At 41.9% G+C, this 27118-nt stretch overlaps 1 protein-coding gene across 2 annotated transcripts in view; it reads right to left on the bottom strand.

Moving 5' to 3' along the window:
- Positions 1–27118, bottom strand: part of CAMKMT (calmodulin-lysine N-methyltransferase) — a 411952-nt gene that overhangs the window by 7045 nt on the left and 377789 nt on the right. For both annotated transcript variants that reach the window (XM_055539970.1, XM_055539971.1), the window contains 2 exons: positions 19759–19833; positions 11437–11500 (listed from right to left, as the gene is read on the bottom strand). In XM_055539970.1, coding sequence (XP_055395945.1) covers positions 11437–11500; positions 19759–19833 — 139 coding nt within the window. The remainder of the gene's footprint in view (positions 1–11436; positions 11501–19758; positions 19834–27118) is intronic.

The raw sequence follows: 27118 nt of genomic DNA, 5'->3' as shown, positions 1-27118 counted from the left end.
CTCAATTGTCTTGAGATATCCACCAAGGATGGGCAGACACAGTGGGACTAATTTCCAGGATAGATATACATCAAATAAGAGAAAAATGTCATATTTAAATGTCCAGTGCTATGTTTTATCACCTTCAAACAATGCATGTAATAAATAATATGGGACTCAACGTTGGTCTTTTGTACGATACATACCTCTCTTGGGTCCAGTGGTTTAAATCATCAACTAGATTTTAGAATAACAGGTCCAGGGCAGTGCTACCCACCTTGCAACTCCTTAGCAGCTGCCAACACATCCGCAACACAGCTCCAGAGCGTGTGCCCACAGATGCCTGTAAATGTTAGTTTATTGTGCCCTGGAAATTCAGTACCGAGAAATCCTCCACAGAGACGAGTAACCACAATCCATTTCAGTTCTGCCACCAGCCTTTTCTGTGACCATACTGCCAGAGACAGAACTTTAGGATCTTGATTTCCAACTCTACTGGATCCCTCATAAGGGTCATTGTTATGGCAAAGCAGTTCCTCACAGTTATCCAAGTGGTTACTTTTCAAAGAAAGTGGTACAATGAGGGCAAGCAAACTTTTCTAAGTAAACTGCATAACCCTATCTGATTGTTGTAGTGGGGAGCGTGGGAAGACTTGATCAAAATATATACCAGATTCCAGAAGACCCTCTGAAACTCCACAATGAACATTTACTAACTACTGGCTGCATGTGAATTTTTCTTCTCCCTTTGAGATGTGCACTGAATGACTAAACTTCAGAATCTTCTTTTTCCTTTTATTTGTTTAAAAGAGGACTATGCTTCTGTTAATTTCAAGGTTATATGTTACCTCTATGAAATACCATTTCAGGTTTTGAGAGAATTATGAAAACATATCTGTTTCTTTTGAAAGTTGGTTTATCATTCATACCTGCCAACTGTCTATTGAGCATCAGGGACATGGCAGACACTGGGACTGGTGCTCTATGTACATCCTCTCCTCTAGTCTTCAAATGACCCATCAAGATAGGGATTTTCAGCTCCCCGCTAGAGGATGCTCAGAAAGGTTAGCTCATTGTCCAAGATGACACATCAGTAAGTGACTAGAAACTGACCTGACTCCCAATGCCAATGCTCTTTCCATTATACAACACTCCCTTCGTATTAGTCATAGTGATGGCAATAATAATACAAGCGACCACTTTGCTAGGTGCTTCACAAGCCTTCCCTCTGATCCCCTCAACAATTTTCTCAACAACCTTGTACAGTAGACATTACATTTTACAGATGATTAAACATGCTGTAAAGGGTTTGAAGACTATGAGGAGGAAATGTGTGGCAGAAAGGGGTTTGGACTTAAAAGGGGATCTCTACCATTAGACAGCGGTGTCACCTCAGGAAAATCAGGGAAAAATGTCATAGAACTATTGACCTAGGAGACACCTTGGAGATGACATGAGTCCAATCTCCTCATTTTTCAGATAAGAAACTCAAGTTATCCTAGCTGACTCACTGAGTTTTCTCATCCATTAAATGGGAAGAAGAAAACCTCCCTTGCCTCCCCCCACCCCTGGCAAGTTGTGAGGATCAAATGAGGCAATGAGTGTGAAAATAATTTCAGAAAAGTTTGTATAGATGTAAGAAAGACTAGGAGCATCTACACCACCTGATGGTGCTATAAAGATTCTACCAACTTCCTCTCCTTCTCTCTTCCCCTCATTTAGCTGCAAGAAAATGCACTGATCCACTGTCCTGGACATCAAGTGTGTTTTCATACTGTGTTTACATAGACATGTATACACTCAGGCACATAATTATAGCAGCACCAATCATGCCACTACACTTAAGGTTCTGTCAGCTTTTCCAATATTAATTGCTATTTTCAGGCAGTTTTCAAACTTAGCAGCAAAAATTCATTTTGATGTGAAACTAGATATAATACATGGTCTCAGCAGGGGAGCAAAAGTCTCCATGGGGGAAAAAAAAAAAAAAAAAGGAGGAGCACTAGTAGGTCATTTTAGTCCTTTCTAAGAGCTGATTGTCATTCTGGATTTTTGAATAATGGAAGTGGTTTTATTTTAAAGTCACCTGTCTTACCATTATAATCAAAGAGTTGATTTTTGACAGCTGTTATCTAAATTATATATCATAATGTTTAAGGACTAAGGGGTTGTGGTTGGGTTGATGTTTGCATTCACAAAACACACCTCTGCCCTCACCCCAGCCCTCTGCTGGTTGGGGTGAGCTATAAGGGGATTGCAACTGAGCTTGTGTCTCAGTTTACCTGTCCTTCCACACCCACTGCACCTAAAACAGCCACCCTCCCCACCCCCTCTCGCTGCTCTAGTTGTATCCTTAGCCCTCATCACCACTGACACACATCACATCCTTATTTGTTACTGCCTTTCTCCTCTGGCTAGAATGTATACTCCAGGAAAATGGGATCTTCTAATTTTTCATTCACTACATTTTCTCAGTGCCTAGCATAGAAAAGACGATCAATATTTGTTGAAAGAATAAACTAAACCCAGACGTTGAATAATCTGAAAAATACAAGTCTCTGGGAATTTGAAGGCCACATTCTAACGTTCATTCTTTAGAAAAGATTTTCTCCAAGAAGCTTTTACAGAGTCAGTGGCTCTAATGGGATTTCAGAGGGCAGCTTTCTGTGCACAATACTGTCCCCATAAGAAAGAGAAAGAGCAAGCTGTAGTTTTAATCTCTAATTACTCAGTTATGAGTTTCAAAATGTTTTCTTTTTCATTTCTTTGAATGCAGACACCTTTGAGATGTGGATTAATGTTTAGGAGGGACAATAGGACATCATCCATTCATTCAGTAGCATCCACTGTTTGCCCTACTGAGTGCCAGCCTCTCCACAATAATGAATGGTTTCAGAAGCCCGCCCCCCACCATATCCCCAGTGGAGCAGGACACTTTGTTACAGTCAGTGGAATATGCCTCACAATTTAGGCTTCAAAAATCAAACCAAGAAAAAGAACAGATTTCAAATTAGCCCATTACTTTAGAAAAATTATTTTCAGTTTACCAAAGCACAACTTTCTAAGCATTCAGTCACAGAATCATTTTAAACTCTGATTGAACACTCAATTGAATGTAAAATTTAGACTGATGAACAGAAATTTGAGAGAATTCATTTATCCCTGGAGAGTAGTTCCACAAAACAACAATGATCTTGTTTACACTGTAAGCTCAGTTGTTGTTATTCTGCTAGACTAATCTATACTCATGGAGAAGGTGACGGCACCCCACTCCAGTGCTCTTGCCTGGAAACTCCCATGGACAGAGGAGCCTGGTGGGCTGCAGTCCATGGGGTCATGAAGAGTCGGACACGACTGAGCGACTTCCCTTTCACTTTTCACTTTAATGCATTGGAGAAGGAAATGGCAATCCACTCCAGTGTTCTTGCCTGGAGAATCCCAGGGACAGGGGAGCCTGGTGGGCTGCTGTCTATGGGGTCGCACAGGGTCAGACACGACTGAAGTGACTTAGCAATCTATACTCATAGAGTAAAGGATGTGCACTTCTGGAAAACATAAGTCTTCTTCAGACTTATTTTGCAAAGAACAGGCTATGCTTTTTCATTTCCAGGCGATCCACCATTAGCTATCGATTGCATGTGTAGGCTTATGTTTATTTTCTAGCCATGTCTTCATCTAGTTTCTGAGATGCGGCCTTCGCCTGCTTCCTCCCCTACATTTCTCTCATCAGCCAGTCCCCGACCCTGGCCTCTTTTTATCACCTGCCCTTTCATTGTCAGTAGTCCCCAGGACTCTGTCTGCTTTTTCTTTATGTTTTATACAGCTCCAGGCAATTGTACTGAAGTCCACAACTTCAACTATCACTTATGCATTAAAAACTCCCAAGTACATAGCTGGAGCATTCACCATTGTCCAGTTCACATACCTGGATTCTCAGGTGCCTTCTAGATAGAGCCCTCCATGGGGATGATCTGAAAGTATCTTTAACCCATTCTGTCTAAAATGGAATTCAATAGACGTTGGCCTAAACCTCTACCCTTCCCAGGGCACTATTCATCCATCTCTCTCTTTCTTTCTCTCTCTCACACGCACAGCTGAGTACCTATTAAGTCCCAAATACTTCCATACCCTTCACCTTCAAAACGAAACTGGAAATCAGGAAATCATGACGCTGCCTTTTAAAACCATTGTATCTTATTTTATCCCCAAGGAGCACTCCAGAAATGTTTGCTGAATGAACCTCTCAGTGAACACCCATCCAGTTCCCTCTTCTCCACCTTTAGGTCTTCACTGGCTCCTAACTGTACAGTTTTAGGTAGAAGTTGGTTCACGGTGGACCCATGAAGAGCCTTGCTGCTTTCAAGCTCTTTCTTTTTTCGAAACCAGCTTTTATGCTGGCCAGAGTGATCTTTCTTGGACCCACGTCCGACTATATCACTGTTCAAAAACTTTCAATGGCTATTACCCATAAAGTCTAGTCTCTCCAACATCATGTTCTCAGCCTGTCTTAAAGTGGTACCCAAACTAACTCATCTCCCACCCCTCCCCCAGTAAAGCAGACACTCCTAAACTCCAACCAGAGCAAACTCCTGCAAACTCCACATGCTCTTTCGTACTCTCCACCTGTGAGTTCTGTTCTTTCCACCAGGGATGCTACTTTCTAGTCCCCTTCTACTGAGGCCCAGAATGGCCTTCTTACTGTTCAACAGAAGTCAATCCTCCTGCCTCTAGGGAACTCTTCCTCAGGCAATTAGTTATTCTTTGTGCTGCATTCCAGTACCTAGACTATTGCATTGTAATTCCTAGGAGTTGTGCTTTAATCTTCCCTGCTATATATACAGTGAGATTCTTTATAGTGCTGGTTATTCTTATTCATACCCCACAGTCCCAGCACAGTGCTAGGCAGAGAGCAGTTGCTCAACAAAGGTTTGTTGACTCAAGACAGAGTTCAGTCCTTTAAGAATCTCACATTCTATGGAAGGTGTCAATTAGAAAGATTCACACAACAAACAAAAACAGCACCAGGCTCTATATGATCAAGCGCTGGGCTGTTATAAGCCATTTTGCACTGTCCACTGTAGTTCCAGCTATATGTGTGAGGTCTCCATGACCACATTCTAAATTCCTCAGGGGCAGAGACTCACCACTGGACATGCTGGATAAACAACTGGGTGGACTTCCAAAAAGAACTTCTAAGGGATAGGCCCCTGAATTCAGGGTCTTAAAAATCGTCTGGGGATTCTCTGCTCCTACAACCAGAAGAGCCAGGTTTGGCCAAACACAGCTTCTCATCAAAGACAGGGGAAGCTCTGTGGGGCCTCTGACCCAGCAGACAGACAGGAACCCAAAGCTCTTATAGCACCATCTCAGTTCATGCCACTGAGCCTGTACTCACAAGGCATTTCCCTGAGATAAGCAAAAACAGAGGTTTATACAGATGGTTGCAGAGATGCTAGATTAAAAAAAAGAAGGTAAAATATGTCAGTAAAAAGAAACTGCTTAGGACTTCCCTGGTGGTCCAGTGGTTAAGGCTCTGTGGTCCCAGTGTAGAGGGCCCAGGTTCAATCCCTGGTCAGGGAACTAGATCCTATATGCCCCAGCTAAAAGATCCCATATGCCGTAACTAAGACCCAGGGCAGTCAAAGAAAAAAAAAAAAAGAAAAGAAACTGCTTTTCTAAAATGAGAGTCCATGATTTACTTCTATAGCATGGCTTATGTGCAGTAGGGACTCTAGGAATTTGGCAGTTATTTAGGGCCAGTTTCTAAAGAAGGTTAAATGAGTTCCAAAGGATATTTTTGAATTCTTGACATTGGTGAGCAGTGATGACAAGCTGGAGATCTGTCCATACTGCATCCCCATCCGTCTCCTCATGGTCCTGAGTAAATTCACACTGTCCAACTGGCTTGGCTTCCCTCCCTGCCCCAAAGCCATTTCACAGGAATATCAGTAGGTGTCACTCGTTGGTTGTCACTTCTGGACCAAAGTTCAACTTGAAGGCTGCTGTGGCTGTATTTTAAATTACATCTGGGTCCTGTGATATCAGACATGGCTGATGGTCTTTAAGGAACACAGTATTAAGGGCTCAGCTATGACTCATCAGCAACAAGAAGCCTCTCACCAGAGGGAAAGAGGTGGGGGAGGAAAGATACCTGTTGCTTCTTGGAATGAGTAACACTTGCTGATTCCCTGGTGGCTGAGACACTAAAGAATCCACCTATAATGCAGGAGACCTGGGTTTGATCCCTGGGTTGAGGAGATCCCCTGGAGAAGGGAACGCCAAGTCACTCCAGTATTCTTGCCTGGAGAATTCCATGGACAGAGGAGTCCATGGGGTTGCAAAGAATCGGACATGACTGATCATCTAACACTGTCATTTCTTCTTAAAATCTTTTCTTGTCATCTTTTAAGTCTGCTAGAGAGTTCCTGTAGCATTCTGGCAGGGGTCAGATGTTTTTACAGCTTCTCTCAACCAGTAAGCAGAAGAATCCATCTGGAGCAAGCAATGATCATTTCTTGCTGACATTTGGAGCTTCCTGTAATGACTTTCCAGGCATAGGTGCCTGTCTGCCCAAGGATCCAGGCTTAGCTCTGTGATTTGACACTGCTCCTAGGTCAAGCCAGGAACCCACTCTGGTGGCTAAGCTCTCTCTGGGGGCCTGTACCCCCTCATTTATGACCCCCATTATAAAAACTGAAAAGCAGGGAAACTCCTCCCCTCCACCTACTTTCTTTGCTTCTGGATCCTCTGACTCCAGACAGCAGATTTGCCTTAGCTAGAACTCAAGGAATCACACTCCCCAGTAATGGCAGAATCCATTTCTTCACACAGGTTGACACTTGAATCTCCATGTTGCAATGATTTCATCCTGGCCATCTAGTAGGAATTTCTCTCCCCTCACTTGATGGGGCGCCTGTAGTAAAAAGTGTCATCTTCATCCAGGTAGACAATCCTCCAGACCTTCTGCAGAGCCTGCAGCAGGCAAGTAGGAGGCGGGTGCAGGGAGATGCAGCAGGCCTAATTATGTGTAGACATCGTCCAAGTCCAAGTTCAAGAAAAAAAAAAATTCCCCTTCTGCCAAGCATTTCTCTGAGGACAGTTTTTGAAAACAGCCCTGTGTATTCTATACCCATCATGGCTGGGAAGTCCCTCTAGTTCTTCAAGGCAGCAAGACTGAACACATACTCATTCAGAGTCAGTTATGTGCTAAAGCTTCCAATGCATTGACTTGTTTCCTCCTCATTTTACAGATGAGAAACTGAGGCTCTGAGAGATGAATCTAGTAAGTGGCTCAATAGTAAGAACAAATTGGGTTTTGTACACAGACATTTCTGGGTCTATCTACTGCTACTTTACCCTTGGAAACTGGGGCCCACCTTTGAATTCAAAGTGTTTGGCCAAAGTGCAGCTTTGGCTGAGCACCTGAGGACTTGTTTCATCTCCACTGAGTCTGCTGAGCCCTTAAATTCTAAGAGCTCAGGACCCACCAGTGCAGCTGCCCAATGTGTTTCTCTGTGGGCCTCTTCCAGTACCTTCAGCCTCTGGGCCACAAAACCATGGAGGAGTGGACTGGGCTCAAGAAACCATTAAAAGCAGCTCTAATTGTCATGGGATAAAGCCTTTAATGTTATCTTGGTCTTGGACTGTGATGTCCACGACACACACACTCAGTGAGGGGTGGAGGGACGTCCTTTGGAAGTAGGACAGCAGCCCTGAGGGGCAAGGAGAAGAGCAGTTTTTCTCCAGGTGCCCCCATGTTCTGGGCACCCTTCCAGCCCCCTGGCACGGGAGACAGAGCTACTGTGGTTCTCTGCTGAGTCCTTGTGGCCCTTCCTGGGTCCATCTGGGTAGAGTTCCCAGGAGTGCAAAGGCCCTGCCACCCCAGACCTCTCAGTGGAGTGAGATTCCTGGGTGGGAACTTCAGTATGTCCATGTACCATCCATGACTGGGATTTCCCCCTTTATGGTAGACTCCTGACCTCTTAGGCTGGAATACTTGTCAGTCCAAGCAGTGCTGCAGGACAGGAGAGGCCTGAGTGAGGGCCCCTCCTCTCATTTCTTATGCTGCATTTTGATGTGGCCCCCTTTGTTTTTGTTTTAATTAAGTTAGATGTCTAAGAATATTTATTTGTTTATTTATTTATTTTTTTGCTGTGCTGGGTCTTTGTTGCTGCGTGGGCTTTTCTCTAGTTGCAGAGAGTGGGGGCTACTCTCCAGTTGCAATGCACTGGCTTCTCATTGTGGTGGCTTCTCCTGTTGCAGAGCATGGGTTCTAGAGTGCCCAGGCTTCAGGACCTGCAGCTCCCGGGCTCTAGAGCACAGGTTCAATACTTGCGGCACGTGGACTTAGTTATTCTCTGTGGCACGTAGGATCTTCATGGGCCAGGGATCAAACCCATGTCTCCTGCACTGGCAAGCGGATTCTTCACCACTGAGCCACCAGGGAAGCCCATGATGCAGGCCCCTTTGATTCGGCTTCCCCAGCTCTACACAGAGCATAAGTAAGCACCATCCACTCTAGGGCTGGGTCTTATCCTCCCAATTAAGGGTGAGCATCTGCTTCAGTAGGAGTGCTGCTGTCCTCTGAGGAGGCTGCTGTGTGGAGCCATACTTCAGACAAGGAGGAGCATCATTCAGAGTTTAATAGAGGGTACAGGAGAGCTACTAGATGTTCCAGTTCAATCTCCACTTAGGTCTATTCATAGCTTGGGCAGTTTTCTATTGTAAATCGTGTGAATGATTTACAGTAGATCCTATGTAAACCTATGTATCCTATGTAAACTATGTAATTCCTTCTTCTGCAGAGCTTCCCTGGTGGCTCAGATGGGAAAGTGTCTGCCTGCAATGCGGGAGACCTGGGTTCGACCCCTGGGTCAGGAAGAGTCTCTGGAAAAGGAAATGGCAACCCACTCCAGCACTCTTGCTTGGAAAATTCCATGGATGGAGGAACCTGGTAGGCTACAGTCCATGGGGTCACAAAGAATTGGAGACGACTGAGCAACTTCACTTTCACTTTTTACATAAACCAGGCAAATCTGCTACAAAATGGAGTTCAGTTCAGTTCAGTTGCTCAGTCGTGTCCGACTCTTTGTGACCCCATGAACTGCAGCACACCAGGCCTCCCTGTCCATCACCAACTCCCAGAGTCCACCCAAACTCATGTCCATTGAGTTGGTGATGCCATCTAACCATCTCATCCTCTGTCGTCCCCTTTTCCTCCTGCCCTCAATCTTTCCCAACATCAGGGTCTTTTCAAATGAGTCAGCTCTTCACATCAGGTGGCCAAAGTACTGGAATTTCAGCTTCAACGTCAGTCCTTCCAATGAACACCCAGGACTGATTTCCTTTAGGATGGACTAGTTGGATCTCCTTGCAGTCCAAGGGACTCTCAAGAGTCTTCTCCAACACCACAGTTCAAAAGCATCAATTCTTCGGCACTTAGCTTTCTTTATAGTCCAATTCTCACATCCATACATGACTACTGGAAAAACCATGGCCTTGACTAGACGGACCTTTGTTGACAAAGTAATGTCTCTGCTTTTTAATATGCTATCTAGGTAGGTCATAACTTTCCTTCCAAGGAGTAAGCGTCTTTTAATTTCATGGCTGCAATCACCATCTGTAGTGATTTTGGAGCCCAAAAAAATAAAGTCAGCCACTGTTTCCACTATTTCCCCATCTATTTGCCATGAAGTGATGGGACCGGATGCCATGATCTTAGTTTTCTGAATGTTGAGCTTTAAACCAACTTTTTCATTCTCTTTCACTTTCATCGAGAGGCTCTTTAGTTGTTCTTCACTTTCTGCCATGAGGATGGTGTCATCTGCATAGCTGAGGTTATTGATATTTCTCCTGGCCATCTTGATTCTAGCTTGTGCTTCATCCAGCCCAGTGTTTCTCATGATGTACTCTGCATATAAGTTAAATAAGCAAGGTGACAATATACAGCCTTGACGTACTCCTTTTCCTATCTGGAACCAGCAAAATGGAGTATTTGTCACAAACAGGCTCTGAAGGGGGTGTTGGTGATGAGCGAAGTACTGTGCACTGTGAGATCCAGGAGTCTTTGAAAGCGTTGTGTTTTTGCATGATAGATCTTCCCAGAAGCCTTATACCCAAGAATCTCAGTGTCCTTTCTGAAAATCCTGATCTTGCAAATGCTCATGAGAATCACCCAAGGCTAACAGGGAGATGGAGAGGCCCCCAATTCCTTCTTCTGCCCTCAACTTGGGCTGCTCACTCAACCACGACTGCTGTCATCAGCGGCTTGGAGTGCGCCCCTTCCTCACCTCTAGAGCTGCTCCCCACCTCTCAGGGGGAATTGAGAAGCCAATTTAATTTAATTGATTACCACTTACAAAGCTGTGGTTACTGCTCTGAGAGGCCTAAAGTTTCTGAGTTATATAGAGATAACAAAATAAAAAGCACAGTGTACGGCAAAGGATGATTATCAAATTGCTCTGGGAATCTTCAATGTAGAAAAGATATAAGAGAAAGATTGAAAGGTATTAGCCGATAAGTCTCACTGAGGTCAGAAGACTAGAGCAAACCTTCTTTTTTAAAAGAAAAAACAAAACTTTAGAAAATACTTCACACATAAACCCACACACACTATAGTCCTTTCTCAGATAAATGTTGAGTTTCTGTCTTAGGCTACATTAACACTGTTAACCTATTCTAAGTTCCTATGGCACAGCAAGAGTCTTACATAGTTAAAAGATTTTTTTTTTTAATGTATGAGCTTTAAACTTGTTTTCTTTCTTTAAATAGATGTATATTAACTCTCTGTTTAGGCTGCAGGACCTCCTAGCTTAGTATAACAGCCCAGCAAAATAAGAGTGGATACAAACTCTGTAATTTACTCACAGGCATAAATGGATATATAAATGTAAAAATGCGCAGAATATTTTATGCCATGCTTGGCTTCATTGTGACCTAATGTTTATAATATGTAAATAATGGTTTCCTTTTAAAGCAAAGAACTTTTAATAGATTCATCTGAAGTCCCTTTCTTTACTAGAAACAGAAATAAAAAGAAAAAATATTCTTTTGCAATAAATAAATACCCAATGACAAAGGTTACCATTGAAGGGATTTAAAATGACAGAAGTCAACAGAAAACTTTCAATATCATACTTCTACTTTAATATGAAGATATTGTTATCAAAGGAAAAGACTCAAGAAATTCTTTGATAAAAATAATCTCACACTATCTTTGAAGCGGTTTCATTTATTTTACTACCCACTGTGTTCCTTATCAGAAGGCCAAGGGTAAGAAGTTCCCTAGTTATGATTAGGAAAGAATCTGATAGATCAGAAGACTCAATTGAAGTTGGACATAATAAGTATTAAAGTATTACATGACATTAATCCTGCCATTCCATTACTCTTTCCATCTTTGTGCACAGACTAATTATTCTGAAGCCAGTGCTCAGGAGAAAATAGAAACATACTTACCCTGGGCTGGAGTAATCTCTTTATTGCATCAACAAGGCTGGCTCTGTACTGGTCCAGAAACAGGCTGACATTGAGAAGAGAGCAGAATCCAGATTAAACTGGGTTTTCAAGTCTAATGATATTAGTGGAGATCAAGGCTAATTACATATGTTTACTCAATACTAAAAGACAGAAATTGTTTCCTTCCATTCAAGTATCTCACTAGAATACAAATAATAAAAAAGATACTGTGGTCAGGGTGATCCAATCAAAGCCAAGTCATCAACACGTGATGGGCCAACATTCACACACGACTGGACCATGTGCTAGTGTGCAGTGGGCAGTTTCTAAGTTGCTGTCTGGGGGGGTCATCTGGTGGAGATGAAGCTCTCCCAACACTTGTCTCTGCAAACATGGATTCTCTGCCCACCGGAGGTGCTGTGAGGCCATCCTGCAAAATCAAACCACTGGCCCTATTACACACTGACCGCAGAAGAGACCTCAGGTAGTGATGGTTTTTAGTGACTAGTAACAGCACCAGTCCCTAAAGGTTAGTTCCAACCAGTGAGTTAGGAATAAACAAAGACCAGGGTTAGGCAATGCGTCCCAAAGACCATGGCAACTCTGGATTCAATATTTGTCCATAACTTGCTATATACTAGGAGCTGCTTCAGGCCATGGAGATAAGCTGTGAATAAGACAAAATTCCCATCCTCAAGGAGCTTCCAGTCTGTATTCATTTCTGTATCACTAGCTCTGGCCCTGGAGAAGGCAATGACACTCCACTCCAGTGCTCTTGCCTGGAAAATCCCATGGATGGAGGAGCCTGGTAGGCTGCAGTCCGCTAAGAGTTGGACATGACTGAGCAACTTCAGTTTGACTTTTCACTTTCATGCACTGGAGAAGGAAATGGCAACCCACTCCGGTGTTCTTGCCTGGAGAATCCCAGGGATGGGGTAGCCTGGTGGGCTGACGTCTATGGGGTCGCACAGGGTTGGACACGACTGAAGTGACTTAGCAGCAGCAGCAGCAGCAGCTCTGGCCCAGCTTACACGCAGAGAAGGTGCTCAGTGAATAGTTCACTTACTCCCGTACTGGCAGGCCTGGGGGTATGGCTCAGTGGTTGAAAACAGGCTTAGCATGCATGAGATCCTGGGTTCAATCCCCAGGAACTCCATCTTCATATTTTGGGTTTCCCTGGTGGCTCAGACAGTATAGAATCCGCCTGCAATGCGGGAGACCTGGGTTCAATCCCTGGTTTGGGAAGATCCCCTGGAGAAGGGAATGGCAAGCCATTCCAGTATCCTTGCCTGGAGAATTCCATGGACAGAGGAGCCTGGCAGGCTACAGTCCATGGGGTTGCAAAGAGTCAGACATGACTGAGTGACTACAACTTTCACTTTTCACTTTACTAGCAGATCAACACAGTCTTTGAAATGGAGGGGCTTACGTAGGGTGAGTTTTAATGCCTCTAAAACTGTTTGTATATACTCCTTCACTGGTCATGCTACAGAGGAATCAGCATTCAGGCAGGATGTTTCACCAGACCAGGTTCTTTCTTAATTCTCTCACTTAAGATGAGTGGGGAGAGCGGCTTATGAAATATTTCCAAGAAGACAGAACTTGGGCTTCACCATGACATGCTTAGTGGAAGTTTCTTCTATAAAATGCTGCTTTGAGCAATGGAAAAAGAATCCTCTTAAGGTAAACTAGAAATCATCTCTAGAATGGAAACCTATGTATCAGTCAGGATAACCTGGTTATTATATGGGAAAATTCCTTACTGTTCCAGAAAACTATGTGTTTAAATCTTAGAGCACAAAATGTGTCTAATTTGAATGCTACAGAAGTTTGTCTTTTAGTCATATTAATTAATGGTTAATAACCAGTAAGGTCCGTCTAGTCAAGGCTATGGTTTTTCCAGTGGTCATGTATGGATGTGAGAGTTGGACTGTGAAGAAAGCTGAATGCCGAAGAATTGATGTTTTTGAACTGTGGTGTTGGAGAAGACTCTTGAGAGTCCCTTGGACTGCAAGGAGATCCAACCAGTCCATTCTGAAGGACATCAGCCCTGGGATTTCTTTGGAGGGAATGATGCTGAAGCTGAAACTCCAGTACTTTGGCCACCTCATGCGAAGAGTTGACTCATTGGAAAAGACTCTGATGCTGGGAGGGATTGGGGGCAGGAGGAGAAGGGGACGACAGAGGATGAGATGGCTGGATGGCGTCACTGACTCGATGGACGTGAGTCTGAGTGAACTCCGGGAGTTGGTGATGGACAGGAAGGCCTGGCGTGCTGAGATTCATGGGGTCGCAAAGAGTCGGACAGGACTGAGTGACTGAACTGAGCTGAACTGAAGGGCCAGTAAGAAAGGAATCGAATTGTATTTAAGTGTTTTGAAATTTTCTCTTCAGGACTTTATACCTTATTCTTTAGTGAGTTAATACTATCTTGCTGTTGTTGTTTAGTCATAAGCTGTGTCCAACTCTTTTGCAACCCCATGGACTGTAGCCTATCAGGCTCTTCTGTCCATGAGATTTCCTTTTAGAATACTGGAGTGGGTTGCCATTTCCTTCTCTAGTGGATTTTCCTGACCCAGGATTTTCCTGAACCCGTGTCTCCTGCTTGGCAGGTATATTCTTTACCACTGAGACCAGGGAAGCAACAATACTACCTTAAATGTTAATAATTAAGCATTCTATTTAAATACCTCTATCAGTTACTTGAGTCCACCGGAGGCCTGGCTAGTTGAGATACATAGCACTAAGCAAAAGACCATTCCCAGTTTATACACATGCATCCTAAGAGTTGGTAAGACTGTTAGAGATAAATAATTAACAACTTAAAAGCTGAGCTTAAAACATAACCTTATACGGGGAAGGGGAGATAAATTAGGAGTTAGGGATTAATATATCTGCTAAGTCACTTCAGTCGTGTTCAACTCTGTGCGAACCCACAGATGGCAGCCCACCAGGCTCCCCCGTCCCTGGGATTCTCCAGGCAAGAACACTGGAGTGGGTTGCTATTTCCTTCTCCAATGCATGAATGTGAAAAGTCAAAGTGAGGTCGCTCAGCCCTGGCTGACTCTTCGCGACCCCATGGACTGCAGCCTACCAGGCTCCTCCATCCATGGGATTTTCCAGGTAAGAGTACTGGAGTGAGGTGCCATTGCCTTCTCCGGGGATTAATATATACATATTACTATATATAAAGTAGGTGAACAACAAGGACTTAATGTGTCGCACAGGGAATTATACTCTATATCCTGTAATAACCTACGAAAGAGGAAAAGTGTTAGCTGCTCAGTAGTGTCTGACTCTTTGCGAGCCCCATGGAGGCAGCCTGCCAGGCTCCTCTGTCCACAGAATTCTCCAGGCAAAAATACTGGAGTGGGTAGCCATTCCCTCCTCCAGGGGATCTTCCTGATCCAGGAATTGAACCCAGGTCTCCTGCATTGCAGGCAGATTCTTTACCATCTTAGTCACCAGAGAAGGCTGTAATAAACTATAATGGAAAAGAATCTGAAAAAAGAATGCATATACACATGCTGCTTAGTCGCTTCAGTCATGTTGGACTCTGTGCGACCCTATGGACTGCAGCCTGCCAGATATCTAAATCACTTTGCTGTGTACTTGAAACTAAGAAGACATTGTAAATTAACTATACTTCAATAAAAAAACATAGCCTTATAAAATACTATTTCTATTTACTATTGGCAATGGTGAAAAAGATATTAACATCACAGCTCACTAGAAAATGCAGCTTAACACACAGCACACATCCAAAACACAGTTATTTGAAAGCTAATTCTGTCTACTCCCTCACTCCAAGTCACATTTCCCAAAAGTAATTCTTATAGTTCTCTAATAGATCTTTATTCCAAGCAAGCTCGCCTTTCTAGTTAGCTCTGGTGCAGAATTTATAACATTTTGTAGGATACATCCTATGAGCAATTTCAATGTGCTTTAGTGGGAGTGATATATAATCTCCTGAAAATTCACCCCTTAAATAAGTCCTAATGGGCTCAGAGAACAGCAGTAGCTTAAGTGGATCTATTAAAAAAAGGTTGAGTGGGTCAGTGATTGGGATGGAGATACCATTTCAACTCTCCCTTCAGTTACTGATCAAAATACATTGACAACCAGTCTAGTTTGGCCATTAAACACACACACACACACACATACACACACCTCTCTATAATTCACTTGTGGAATCAATGCTTGCTTTGTTCCATTGATCTGAATCATAGATTGTATGACAAAGGAAAGGTGCTAGGCCATTTTCATTGCCTCCCTTAGAATCAGTCAGGGTTTTCTGCAGAGCGCAGAGCAGCTTCATCTCCTGGCATAGGGAAATTAATTAGTACAGAGAACAAGGAGACATTTCTGCCAGCATTCTCAGAGAAGAAGACCTCTGTGTAATTTTCAAGGTGAAATGTACTCCAATTCACTGTTTTAGATTTAACTTTCAGCAGACCAAATAGCCTCTCTCAGTCTTTAGCGACTGACTGCTGGGTCAGCCATATTCTAATCTCGTGTGGCGCCACTCCTGAGGTGCCAGATCTCTGACAATCTGTCCATCTTCTCCAGGACTGAGTTTCCTCAGGTGTGAGGTGAGAGGGCTAAAGATCTTTTCAGGTGGAAAAGTCTATGAGTTGTGATTGAGAACGATCTATGATCAGAGCATCTGGAAAAAAAAAAAAAACAAAGAAATCCTAGAGCCTATTTTGAGAAAAACTATTTTTCTTCACAAAACCCAAACTTGTCATCATTTAAAGTAAAAAGGATAGAACATAGAAACAATCCACTGTATACAGCTAGCGTGAAAATGCTGGGAGAGCAAGTGAGGTGATGAACCTTCCTGCATTTCTTCCCAAAGTCTCAGGCTGCAGGCAGGCAGATGTGGTTCACCATCCTACAGACCGAGCTCCATGCGTCCAGCTAAGGGTGGCATTTTAGACTTGCTCTGCAAGCCTTTAGAGAATCCACATGTATGGACTCTTTTTTTTTTTTTGCTTCAAATTTACAGAATCATTTTTATTTTTGCAGAGCTACAATAAACTGGAAAGCCATCAAACACTGAATGAAATTGTTCATTGGATTAAAAAAAAACATCTTGCTACCAGACTCTCAGATCATTGTGATTGAACAGAAGTCTGGAAAGGCAGGTTTAAAATTAACAATCACTCGCTATTCTAAACTCAGCAAGGACAGGGGTGGACTGCATTCCAGCAGAAAGGAACTTATATTAAATTCAACATTAAACAAATCAACCAAGGAACTTAATAGGAGGGTTTTTTTCCTACACCTGCGGTTAAATATTCTAATATTTTGATGTTTGTCAACAGCATCCTTTTGCAGGTCTGACTGTTACCTTGATTTTTTTTCTTTCTGTTTATTTCAAAGTTGACATTTTACAAGTTACTTAGGAACTGTTGAACCATGAAACTATATTTCATTGTCAAAAATGCTGAATGGTGAAATAATGACTAGCTTTCAGTGTGCCTCTTTATTTTATAATCTAGTTGAGCTACTAAATTTAGATGTGAACTAAGAGACGGTCTCTTCTGGGAAATAAGTTATTCCCCCCATTGCCTACAGGTTTATGAATGTTTGAATGTAAATATATGAATATATGAATGATTTAAGAACATAAACATATCACCACTCGTAATCATGTGCATTTTACTTGAACCACAATGTGGGTTTGGAATAGGTTTGTGAATAGAGCTTGTTTTCATGTAAATGGGATCAAGCGGTACCACTGGTTAGCTATTCAGGGAATCAGACAATGCCACCCTTGCTGGAAATGCTTCAGTAAGAATTTAATCCATGTACCTAATATTTGAACTCCAACTCGTGCTTCATATTCCTGTGGCCTAATCCAGATCTCATTGACTGACAATGACTTGAGGATGGTGTGAGACTTAACGTCATTTATTTATGTGTGGCACCTATTTCTGGCAATGACTATTTCAGGTTTCATCTTAGAGGTAGTGACTAAAGAGAGCTTTCTTTTCCTCCTGTGACATTCTTCAAAAAAAAAAAAGCCCGGTCTGCCTGCCTGCCTGTCCCTAGAAGCAGCGTCTGTGTAATAACTCTGACAGAGAAACAGCAACCCTACAAGACATAAAGAACTCCTGGAGTCCTGGGCTTCCTTGCTATAGGCACAACATGTATATTATGAACATCACTGTACTTTTTAAGTTTCTAAACAGCGTACCCATCTCTGTGAGTATGAAGACAGACCACTTCCAAAGCATTTCTTTTGGAAATAGTATCAGCATCGCAGTGAGAGCAGCTTAATGTTTCACATTTACAAACGGGAAATTATAAACAGCCTGACATTCCAGCACTGAGGACACCAGGAGGGGAAAAAAACAATTCATGCATAGAAAAAAACCATTTAGAAAATGAAACTTGGTGTATTTGGTTCATCTGAATACATAAATTCTCAATAGTTACTAGCTGTGTGTGTATGTATATGGTATGTGTGTGTATGTATGTACGTATTACATCATATTATTGTTAAGTATTTGGAATGAAAGCCTTAACTGAATATGCATTATGTATGTTGGTTGTACGGGATCCTCTTGCTGGCTAGGGAAAAAAGACTATTTTTCAAACATGTTGTGTGGCTATTTTTAACCTGAGACCATTAATCAGAAAAGAGCTTGAATCTTACTTCCTGGGCTTGTCTCTCTGGTACAAATAGGATGACATGGTGTGAGTGTCGTAACACAAGGTATGACAAAGCCAGGCTGTTTTGATATTTGTGCAAAGGACACATTTAACTTGAAATCTCTTGGCCAGACCTGACTTTCCCCACATAATCAGAGCCCATCAGTGGGCGACCCTCGTCTAAATCTCCAAGAAGATCCTGCCCTCCTTCCCTCTCTCCGCTGCTCTCTGATCTGACTTTCATACTTAATCTGATCTAATCCTGCCAGCATTATCTTCATCTGTGCAATGAAACCTGGAGGATCCTTTCTCATATTTGGTGAGGAAAGGCATTTACTAAATTACTTGCTCAAATCATATGGTGAGGTTTTAGCTCCTTATTTTTGATTAGATGAGGGCTGTAATATTGAGACACAATATCAATGATTAGTCAGAAATCTGGTTCTCCCTTTTTCTGGAAAAAGGCTTTCTGAAATTGGGTGCAGAGAGACTAAATGGCCATAAAAAACTCAACTAAGAATGGAAGAAAATATTTAATTTTCACTGAGAAGTGTTTTTCTGGAGAAAACAGAAAACAAATCTAATTTCAGGGATTTAGGCAGAAAGTTTACTCACTAAAAATCTTATTAAATAATAATAATTTTAAATAAAGACTTCCTGGAGATTACATTCCATTCATTCAACTCTCACATAAGGAAAATCTTCTCTAGGTTATGGATCTTGTGTTTGGGTTTATCAATAGAAGAGAACTCCTTTAGAATCAGAACTTGTGTTTTCAAATTCATAGTGTCATTTAAAAAATCATTATTAAACTACAAATAAGATCTTACTCTTAACAGGAAAAATTGTGAATTGTCATGTTTCTCAAATGCTGAAATAATTATTCAACACATGAAGAAAACACATAAGATTAGTTGAAATCATTATTAAGGTTTGATACATATTTATCCTGTAACTTAGGGATGAGACTTTCATTAATAATAAGTAGATTGGGCTAAAAGGGAAGACAAAATATCTAATGTAAATTATTTTTAAAAGGCAAGCATCTGACAGATTTTACTATTATTATTTGCATAACAATAAAATGGAATTTTATAATTCTTGTTTTAAGTGTAATTAAATATCATAATTGAAGACATTGGAAATACTAGATAGCAAATATACATTTTAAGAAAAGCTATTTCCCTAAAGATATTCCACAGATATGTTTATATGCTGGAGTGTATATGTGTGCACACACACATACATCTATATATTCCCTTATATCAATAGTCAGATCTCTCCTAAGAAGTAAGCTAATTGAGCTGTTTGTGTTGATAAACTCCTTTTTCTCCAGACTATTCCTCCCCGAGCCATAATTATTTGCAATTTGCCTAAGTCGTCCATTTACTGATACGTCAAGCATGAAACAGAGGCAATTCCAGAAAATGGAAATGCTTCTCAAAATCAATCTTTGGGAAATAATGTGGTAGAAGTTACTGTGTGATAGAAGACTACCTTATAACTGTCACATGGAGATGAATATTAATTTGTGGAGGTTAAGGCGGCTTTGTGCCTCATTTGTTGACTCTGCTTCACCGTCAGCAGAGCAGCACAGCCCAATTACTCCAGCAAAGCTATTTTTTTTTTCTAACAGGAGTTTTGTGATTTTTATGTACTTACCAGTCAGCACACATAACAATGTCAAAATGTCCTTCCAGTTGAGAGACATCTGTCTCATTATCCCATCGTAAAACGCTTGAGAAGAAAAAGATTTTAAAAATTATACTTAGGTTTTTTTTTTTTTAACTTTTGATTTTGAGCTATTAACATTATTTTTGTGGCACTTGAAATTATTTAAAAGGTATATACAAATTATTTCAAAAGGCATAATAAAAAGAAAACTAGGGATGTAACTGTCTGTTCCATATTTTATTTAGTCTTCAAATCTAGGAGAGGAAGAATTCTCTATTCAAATACAATAGTTAGGTTTTTGCTAGTTCTTATAGGCTTGTGTAGACATACTAGGGAAAAATACCGTATCTTGACCAGCATCATTAGAATGAGTCCAGACTCTTAACATCAATGAAAGTACATAATGAAATCAAAGTGCTCCCCATCTACTGGAATACAAACTTATACAAAATAAATGATTTACATGGTTAAAAATCCTCCTTGCAAGGCAGAGGACACAGATTCGATCCCTGGTCCAGGAAGATCCCACAAGCTGTGGGGCAACTAAGCCCATGTACCACAACTACTGAAGCTCGCCAGCCTAGAGCCCGTGGTTTCCATCAGGAGAAGCCACGGAAACGAGAAGCTTGTGAACTGCAACTAAGGCAGACCTGCTTGCTGCAACCAGAGAAAGCCCACACAAAAACGAAGACCCAGCACTGCCAAAATAAGTAAGTAAATCTAAAATATAAAATCAATGATGTGAAACTTAGTGCTTGGCATATCAACTGCATTTCTTATTGATGAATACTTTGGCAAGATGGAAGAAAAGAATACCAAGTTTCCTTTGGGAGTTCTCAGTTTTCAGGCATATTTTAAAATTCACCTTTCCGGACTTTTAGTCTCTAAAAGAAGAAGAGGTTTTAAGCCTCACGTAATAACAATAATTAATAACATGTATTTGAAAATTCTAGTTATTCTTATGATGCCAACCAGAGATGTTGTTACTCTCAATTAATAACTGTGATGATTAGCTTTTTATCATATTAAAGTATTTAATGACTCCTCTTCCCACCTCATCAACTGTGATTTGTAGTATTACTTTTCAAAGTGAAATTCTGCTCCTATTATCTATTTTCATTATTATTTAAAACTAAACTGCGTGAGCATAGCCTACTCTGGCAAGTTATATTTGCTTATCTTGGTGGGTTCTTTATTTCTTCTAGATCTTCCCTTGTAAGTCCTAACATTCTTTTCAAATATTAATACATTAATATATATCTATGCTGGTAACTTTTTTAAGGTAGAAAGATAAACCACATCACCATGAAAATACCTGTACAGACTGAACATCAGCTATTCATTCACTCATTTGGCTCATCCTTGGTGGGCACCTACTATGCAGCAGGCCCTGCTATGTGCCACAAGCCATGCTTCACAGGGGCAGCCTTGGCATCGTAAACCTGTATGTCAGATGCTGCGCCCTGTGAGTTATGTCAGCATACAGACGCAGAGCGCCACGGAGGGTTTTCCAGAAGAAGCAGATAACCTCTCTGTTCACAGGTCCTGTGACACATGGCTGAGCTTTATACATTCACTGTAGTGTTGTACTTGCCCAGGCCTATTGGAGAGCTGAGAAATGGAGGAAACCAGGAAACCCTTAAGATCTTAATGCTGTTTCATTTCTAGATTGGTTCCTCAAAGACCCCACACACCTGGGGGAGAATGGGAAGCAACCAACAGCACCTTTTCTAGAAACACTGAGGGTTCCAAGTGCAGCTGGGACTCAGGCTCAGTGGGAGAGTGAGCCTTCATCAGAGACCTGAGCGTCTTTGAGAGTTTCCACATGAACAAGACAATTTAAAATATAAAAGTAACATCTCCATTACATAAATTTTGGGGAAAAAAAGAAAAGTATTAAAATTACTCATCATCTTACCATTCATGAACCATCATTTAGAAGATCCTTCTAATACATGTGTAATGACTAACGCACCATAACAGAAACTGCAGGAAATGCTGTGATGAGATTGGATATTGGATTCCTGAGGTGCTTCAGCCCCTCAGTTTGACAAAGACCAACCAGAGAGACAGGGATCTAAACAGCAATGGGTTGTGGGTTGGTACAGCAGAGGTAACAAGCTGTGATTCTAAAAAAAATGGAAATGCTCAGCTTGGCCACATGGACCACAACACATTCCCTAAAGGCATTGCCCTAAAGGCACTTTCCCCCACTTTTCATGAAGTGTATGGCTAAGCTGTCCCCGTAATTGTGAGCAAGTAACAGAGAGGAAGAGGAGTATGGACAGAATCCAGTTTTGACATGACAGACATGGTGGTGGTGGTTTGTCACTAAATTGTGTCCAGCTCTTACAATCCCGTGGACTGTAGCCTGCCAGGCTCCTCTGTCCATGGGATTTCCCAGGTAAGAATACTGGAGTGGATTGCCATTTCCTTTTCCAGGGATCTTCCTGACCCAGGGATGGAACCCATGCCCCCTGCATTGCAGGTGGATTCTTTACCAACTGAGCCACCAGGGAAGCCCATGACAGACATACCTAAGTTTAAACATTGGTTCCTTCCTTTACCAGCTGTGTGACTTAGGCAATTATTTCACTTCCCTGAGTTTGTTGTCTTATCTGTAAAATGGAGATAACAATGGCCACCTTCTTGAACAATGTAAGGGCACCGTTCACACTGTATTCTGAGTTCTACTGGTCACACAGCAAACAATGAAATGGGTGCCTCTGGGAATGGCGGCCTCAAGTGGCTTCTCTCTGGGAAGGCTATAGATGACAGATTTCAATATTCAAGGAGCTGGTCCTTCCAACTCAGATGGTCTTGCCCTCCTTCTCCTCTGACACTCAGATGACAGTCATGTACACTAGAGCAGTGCTTTAGCTGTGAGGCAGGACCAGATTTTTTGTTATTGTTTATAGCCAATCTGTTGCAGATCATTACTTTTGTAAAGTACAATAACAAATGAATAGACAAATGAGATTTTAAAAAAGCAAAGACATTCTGAATACAAGTCCACTGATCATAGGCTTGGACGGCACAGTAGTGTTTCTAAACATTTCCTTCCATTTCTGAACTTACCTCCTTGCACTCAGTCATGTATAGTTTGCAAACTGATACCAGGCTTTGGCCTCCTCATTAAGTAGCCCGGCTCTCAGTCCTTGTCTTTACCAATAACTGCAACACTGAACTACTCTCCAACAGCCCCACTTCTCACAGTTCACCTCTTCTAGTAAGGACTCTGATTCAAACCATTCTTCAATCTTCAGTTCAGTTCAGTCACTCACTCGTGTCTGACTCTTTGTGACCCCATGAACCGCAACACAACAGGCCTCCCTGTCTATCACCAACTCCCGGAGATTACCCAAACTCACGTCCATTGAGTCGGTGATGCCATCCAACTATCTCATCCTCTGTCATCCCTTTCTCCTCCTGCCTTCAATCTTTCCCAACATCAGGGTCTTTTCAAATGAGTCAGCTCTTCACATCAGGTGGCCAAAATATTGGAGTTTCAGCTTCAACATCAGTCCTTCCAATGAACACCCAGGACTGATTTCTTTAGGATGGACTGGTTGGATTTCCTTGCAGTCCAAGGGACTCTCAAGAGTCTTCTCCAACACCACAGTTCAAAAGCATCAACTCTTTAGTGCTCAGCTTTCTTTATAGTCCAACTCTCACATTCATACACGACTACTGGAAAAACGATAGCCTTGACTAGATAGACCTTTGTTGACAAAGTAATGTCTCTGCTTTTGAATATGCTATCTAAGTTGGTCATAACTTTCCTTCCAAGGAGAAAGCATCTTTTAATTTCATGGCTGCAGTCATTATCTGCAGTGATTCTGGAGCCCCAAAAAATAAAGTCTAACACTGTTTCCCCATCTATTTGCCATGAAGTGATGGGACCAGATGCCATGATCTTCGTTTTCTGAATGTTGAGCTTTAAGCCAACTTTTTCACTCTCTTTCACTTTATCAAGTGGCTCTTTAGTTGTTCTTCACTTTCTGCCATAAGGGTGGTATCATCTGCATATCTGAGATTATTGATATTTTTCCCAGCTATCTTGATTCCAGCTGTGCTTCTTCCAGCCCAGCGTTTCTCATGATGTACTCTGCATATAAGTTAAATAAGAAGGGTGACAATATACAGCCTTGACATACTCCTTTTCCTATTTGGAACCTGTCTGTTGTTCTATTCCAGTTCTAACTGTTGCTTCCTGACCTGCATACAGGTTTGTCAAGAGGCAGGTCAGGTGGTCTGGTATTCCCATCTCTTTCAGAATTTTCCAGTTTATTGTGATCCACACAGTCTTCAGTTTTACTGGTCTATAATCTGCTAATCTTCTTACTTGGTCACTGGTCCTTCTCCTTCATGTTTATCTTCCCTACTTGCCCAGCCAGGCCCTGTAGCTAACCATCTTAACTACTCCCTGGTGCATACCCTTTGCTATCTCGTCCCTCTCTTGCATTCTCATATTTGTTAAATCCAGCTCTCCGCCTGCTCCAAGACTGCATCTGTGCAGCTGAATGTGGTTGGAGAAACACACGGGCATCCTGACTGGCTTTGCTTTAAATTCATGACCATGGAGACTTCCCTGGTGGTCCAGTAGTTAAGACTCTGCCTTCCAATGCAGGGTGTACACGTTCAATACCTGGTTGGGAAGCTTAGGTCCCACATGCCTTGTGGCCAAAAAACCAAAAAACATAAAAGATACACATCACACACACACACACACACACAAAATTGTGACCATGAACCACAAGCGGATTCTTTATGTTTGGCAGTTGTTTTTTCACTTCCCTTCCCCCTTAGGTCCCACATGCCTTGTGGCCAAAAAACCAAAAAACATAAAAGATACACATCACACACACACACACACAAAATTGTGACCATGAACCACAAGCGGATTCTTTATGTTTGGCAGTTGTTTTTTCACTTCCCTTCCCCATTTATTCTCCCAGTCTCCTACCTCATTATTTTGCACCAACTTCACTCTTTTCAAAATTCTAACATTTCCTTCTTTATCCTTACTTTCAGCTGATGGCCTTGCTTCCTACTTTCCTGTCAAAATTGCAGCAATCAGATGAGAACTTATATTCCTAGCAGCATCTGCACCTGCATACTCTATCCTATCTATTATCATGGATGAATTAGCCATACTCTTATCTAAAGCCAATACTTCCTCTTAAAGACGAGGGCCATTCCCCTTTCATTTATCCTACAGCATAGTTCTAACAATTCTTCCTTCTCTTTCCTATATTATCAGAGTTCTTTCCTCTCTACTGGATTACTTCCATCAGTATTCAAACATTCAAGCAGCTATTTCCCCCCTCTTAAAATATCCTCTCTTCACTCTACCCTCCCTTCTGGTTATTGCTCCAATTCCCTCTTACATCTCTGTAGCAAAACTGCATGAAAAAGTTGTTTAAACTCTATTTTCAATTTCTCTCCTCCCAGTCAGGCTTTTGTCTCCACTGTTTCACCAAAAATGCTCTTGTAAAATTCACCAAAGATCTCCACATTGTTAAATTCAGCTCAGTTTTTACTTTTCATCTTATTTAACCTACCAGTCTGTACCATTCCCATTAGCTCCAGACTCATATATCCAACTTCCTATTTTAATATTGCCACTTGGGTGTCTAATAGACATCTCAAACTCAGTATCTCCAATAGTGAATTCCTCATCATCTTTCCCCAAATTCATAGCATTCACTGTCTTTCTCTCTTGTTAATTCTCAGGCCAAAAGCCTTGACTTTTACTTTTTTTACATCCCATGTTGAATATGCCAGGAAATGCAGTTAGTTCCACTTCTGAAATATGTCAAAATCCAAATGTTCTCTATTTCCACTGCTCCCATCCTGGTCTAAACTACCATCTTCTCTAATCTGAATTACTGTGTAGTCTCCTAATTGGTTTTCCTACTATAATCCTACATTTCCTGCTCAAGGGAGCAGCCAGAGAGATCCTTTTAAAATGGATACGAAATCATGACCTTCTCTATTTACTACCTTCTAATGGCTTAAAGCTCAACATTCAGAAAACAAAGATCATGGCATCCGGTCCCACCACTTCATGGGAAATAGATGGGGAAACAGTGGAAACAGTGTCAGACTTTATTTTTTGGGGCTCCAAAATCACTGCAGATGGTGACTGCAGCCATGAAATTAAAAGACGCTTACTCCTTGGAAGAAAAGTTATGACCAACCTAGATAGCATATTGAAAAGCAGAGACATTACTTTGCCAACAAAGGTCCGTCTAGTCAAGGCTATGGTTTTCCCTGTGGTCATGTATGGATGTGAGAGTTGGACTGTGAAGAAGGCTGAATGCCAAAGAATTGATGCTTTTGAACTGTGGTGCTGGAGAAGACTCTTGAGAGTCCCTTGGACTGCAAGGAGATCCAACCAGTCCATTCTGAAGGAGATCAGCCCTGGGTGTTCTTTGGAAGGAATGATGCTAAAGCTGAAACTCCAGTCCTTTGGCCACCTCATGCGAAGAGTTGACTCATTGGAAAAGACTCTGATGCTGGGAGGGATTGGGGGCAGGAGGAGAAGGGGACAACAGAGGATGAGATGGCTGGATGGCATCACTGACTCGATGGACATGAATGTGAGTGAACTCCGGGAGTTGGTGATGGACAGGGAGGCCTGGTGTGCTGCGATTCATGGGGTTGCAAAGAGTCGGACACGACTCAGCAACTGAACTGAACTGTATGGCTCCTCTCTTCACACAGAGTAAAAGCCACAGTCTTTACATTGAACTATAAGACCCTATGCAATCTAGGTACCATTCTGACCTCAGCTCCCATTACTCTCCCCCTTACTCCCTTTGCTCTACCAACACCAATCTCTTTATGATTTCTTGAAAACACTAGGGATATACTTCTCCCTTAGGGCCTTTAAATTGGCTGCTTCCTCAGTGTGATGCTCTTCCTCCAGACATCCCTAGGGCTTGTTCCCTTACCTCCTTCCAGTCTTTGCTTGAACGTCATACCTTCTCAGAGTGGCTTACACTGATCATTCTACTTAAAGCTGCAATCATTCATTTCTACTGCAGCTTTCCCGAACCCCCTTAACCTGCTCTTCATTTTTTAAATAGCAATTATTATCCTTTAATACGCTATATAACTAAATCATTAATTTTTAAAATTCTTTTTCTCCAGTAGAAGATAAGCATCCTAGGGAAAGAGATTTCTAAAATCTGTTTTGTACCATGATGTAGTTTCACTGCCTAGAACAGTCCGTGACACATAACAGCTGCTCAGTAAACATGCCATTTGAATGAACTGTGTATGAATATACCTAGCAGAGTGTCTGGCATATAGAAGACACTCAAGAAACAGAGGTTCCTAT

The sequence above is a fragment of the Bubalus kerabau genome, chromosome 11 (assembly GCF_029407905.1).
Source record: "Bubalus kerabau isolate K-KA32 ecotype Philippines breed swamp buffalo chromosome 11, PCC_UOA_SB_1v2, whole genome shotgun sequence".
NCBI classification, from domain to species: domain Eukaryota; kingdom Metazoa; phylum Chordata; class Mammalia; order Artiodactyla; family Bovidae; genus Bubalus; species Bubalus kerabau.
The sequence above is the reverse complement of the archived record's forward strand: the minus strand, read 5'-3'. Positions and strand labels throughout refer to the sequence as shown.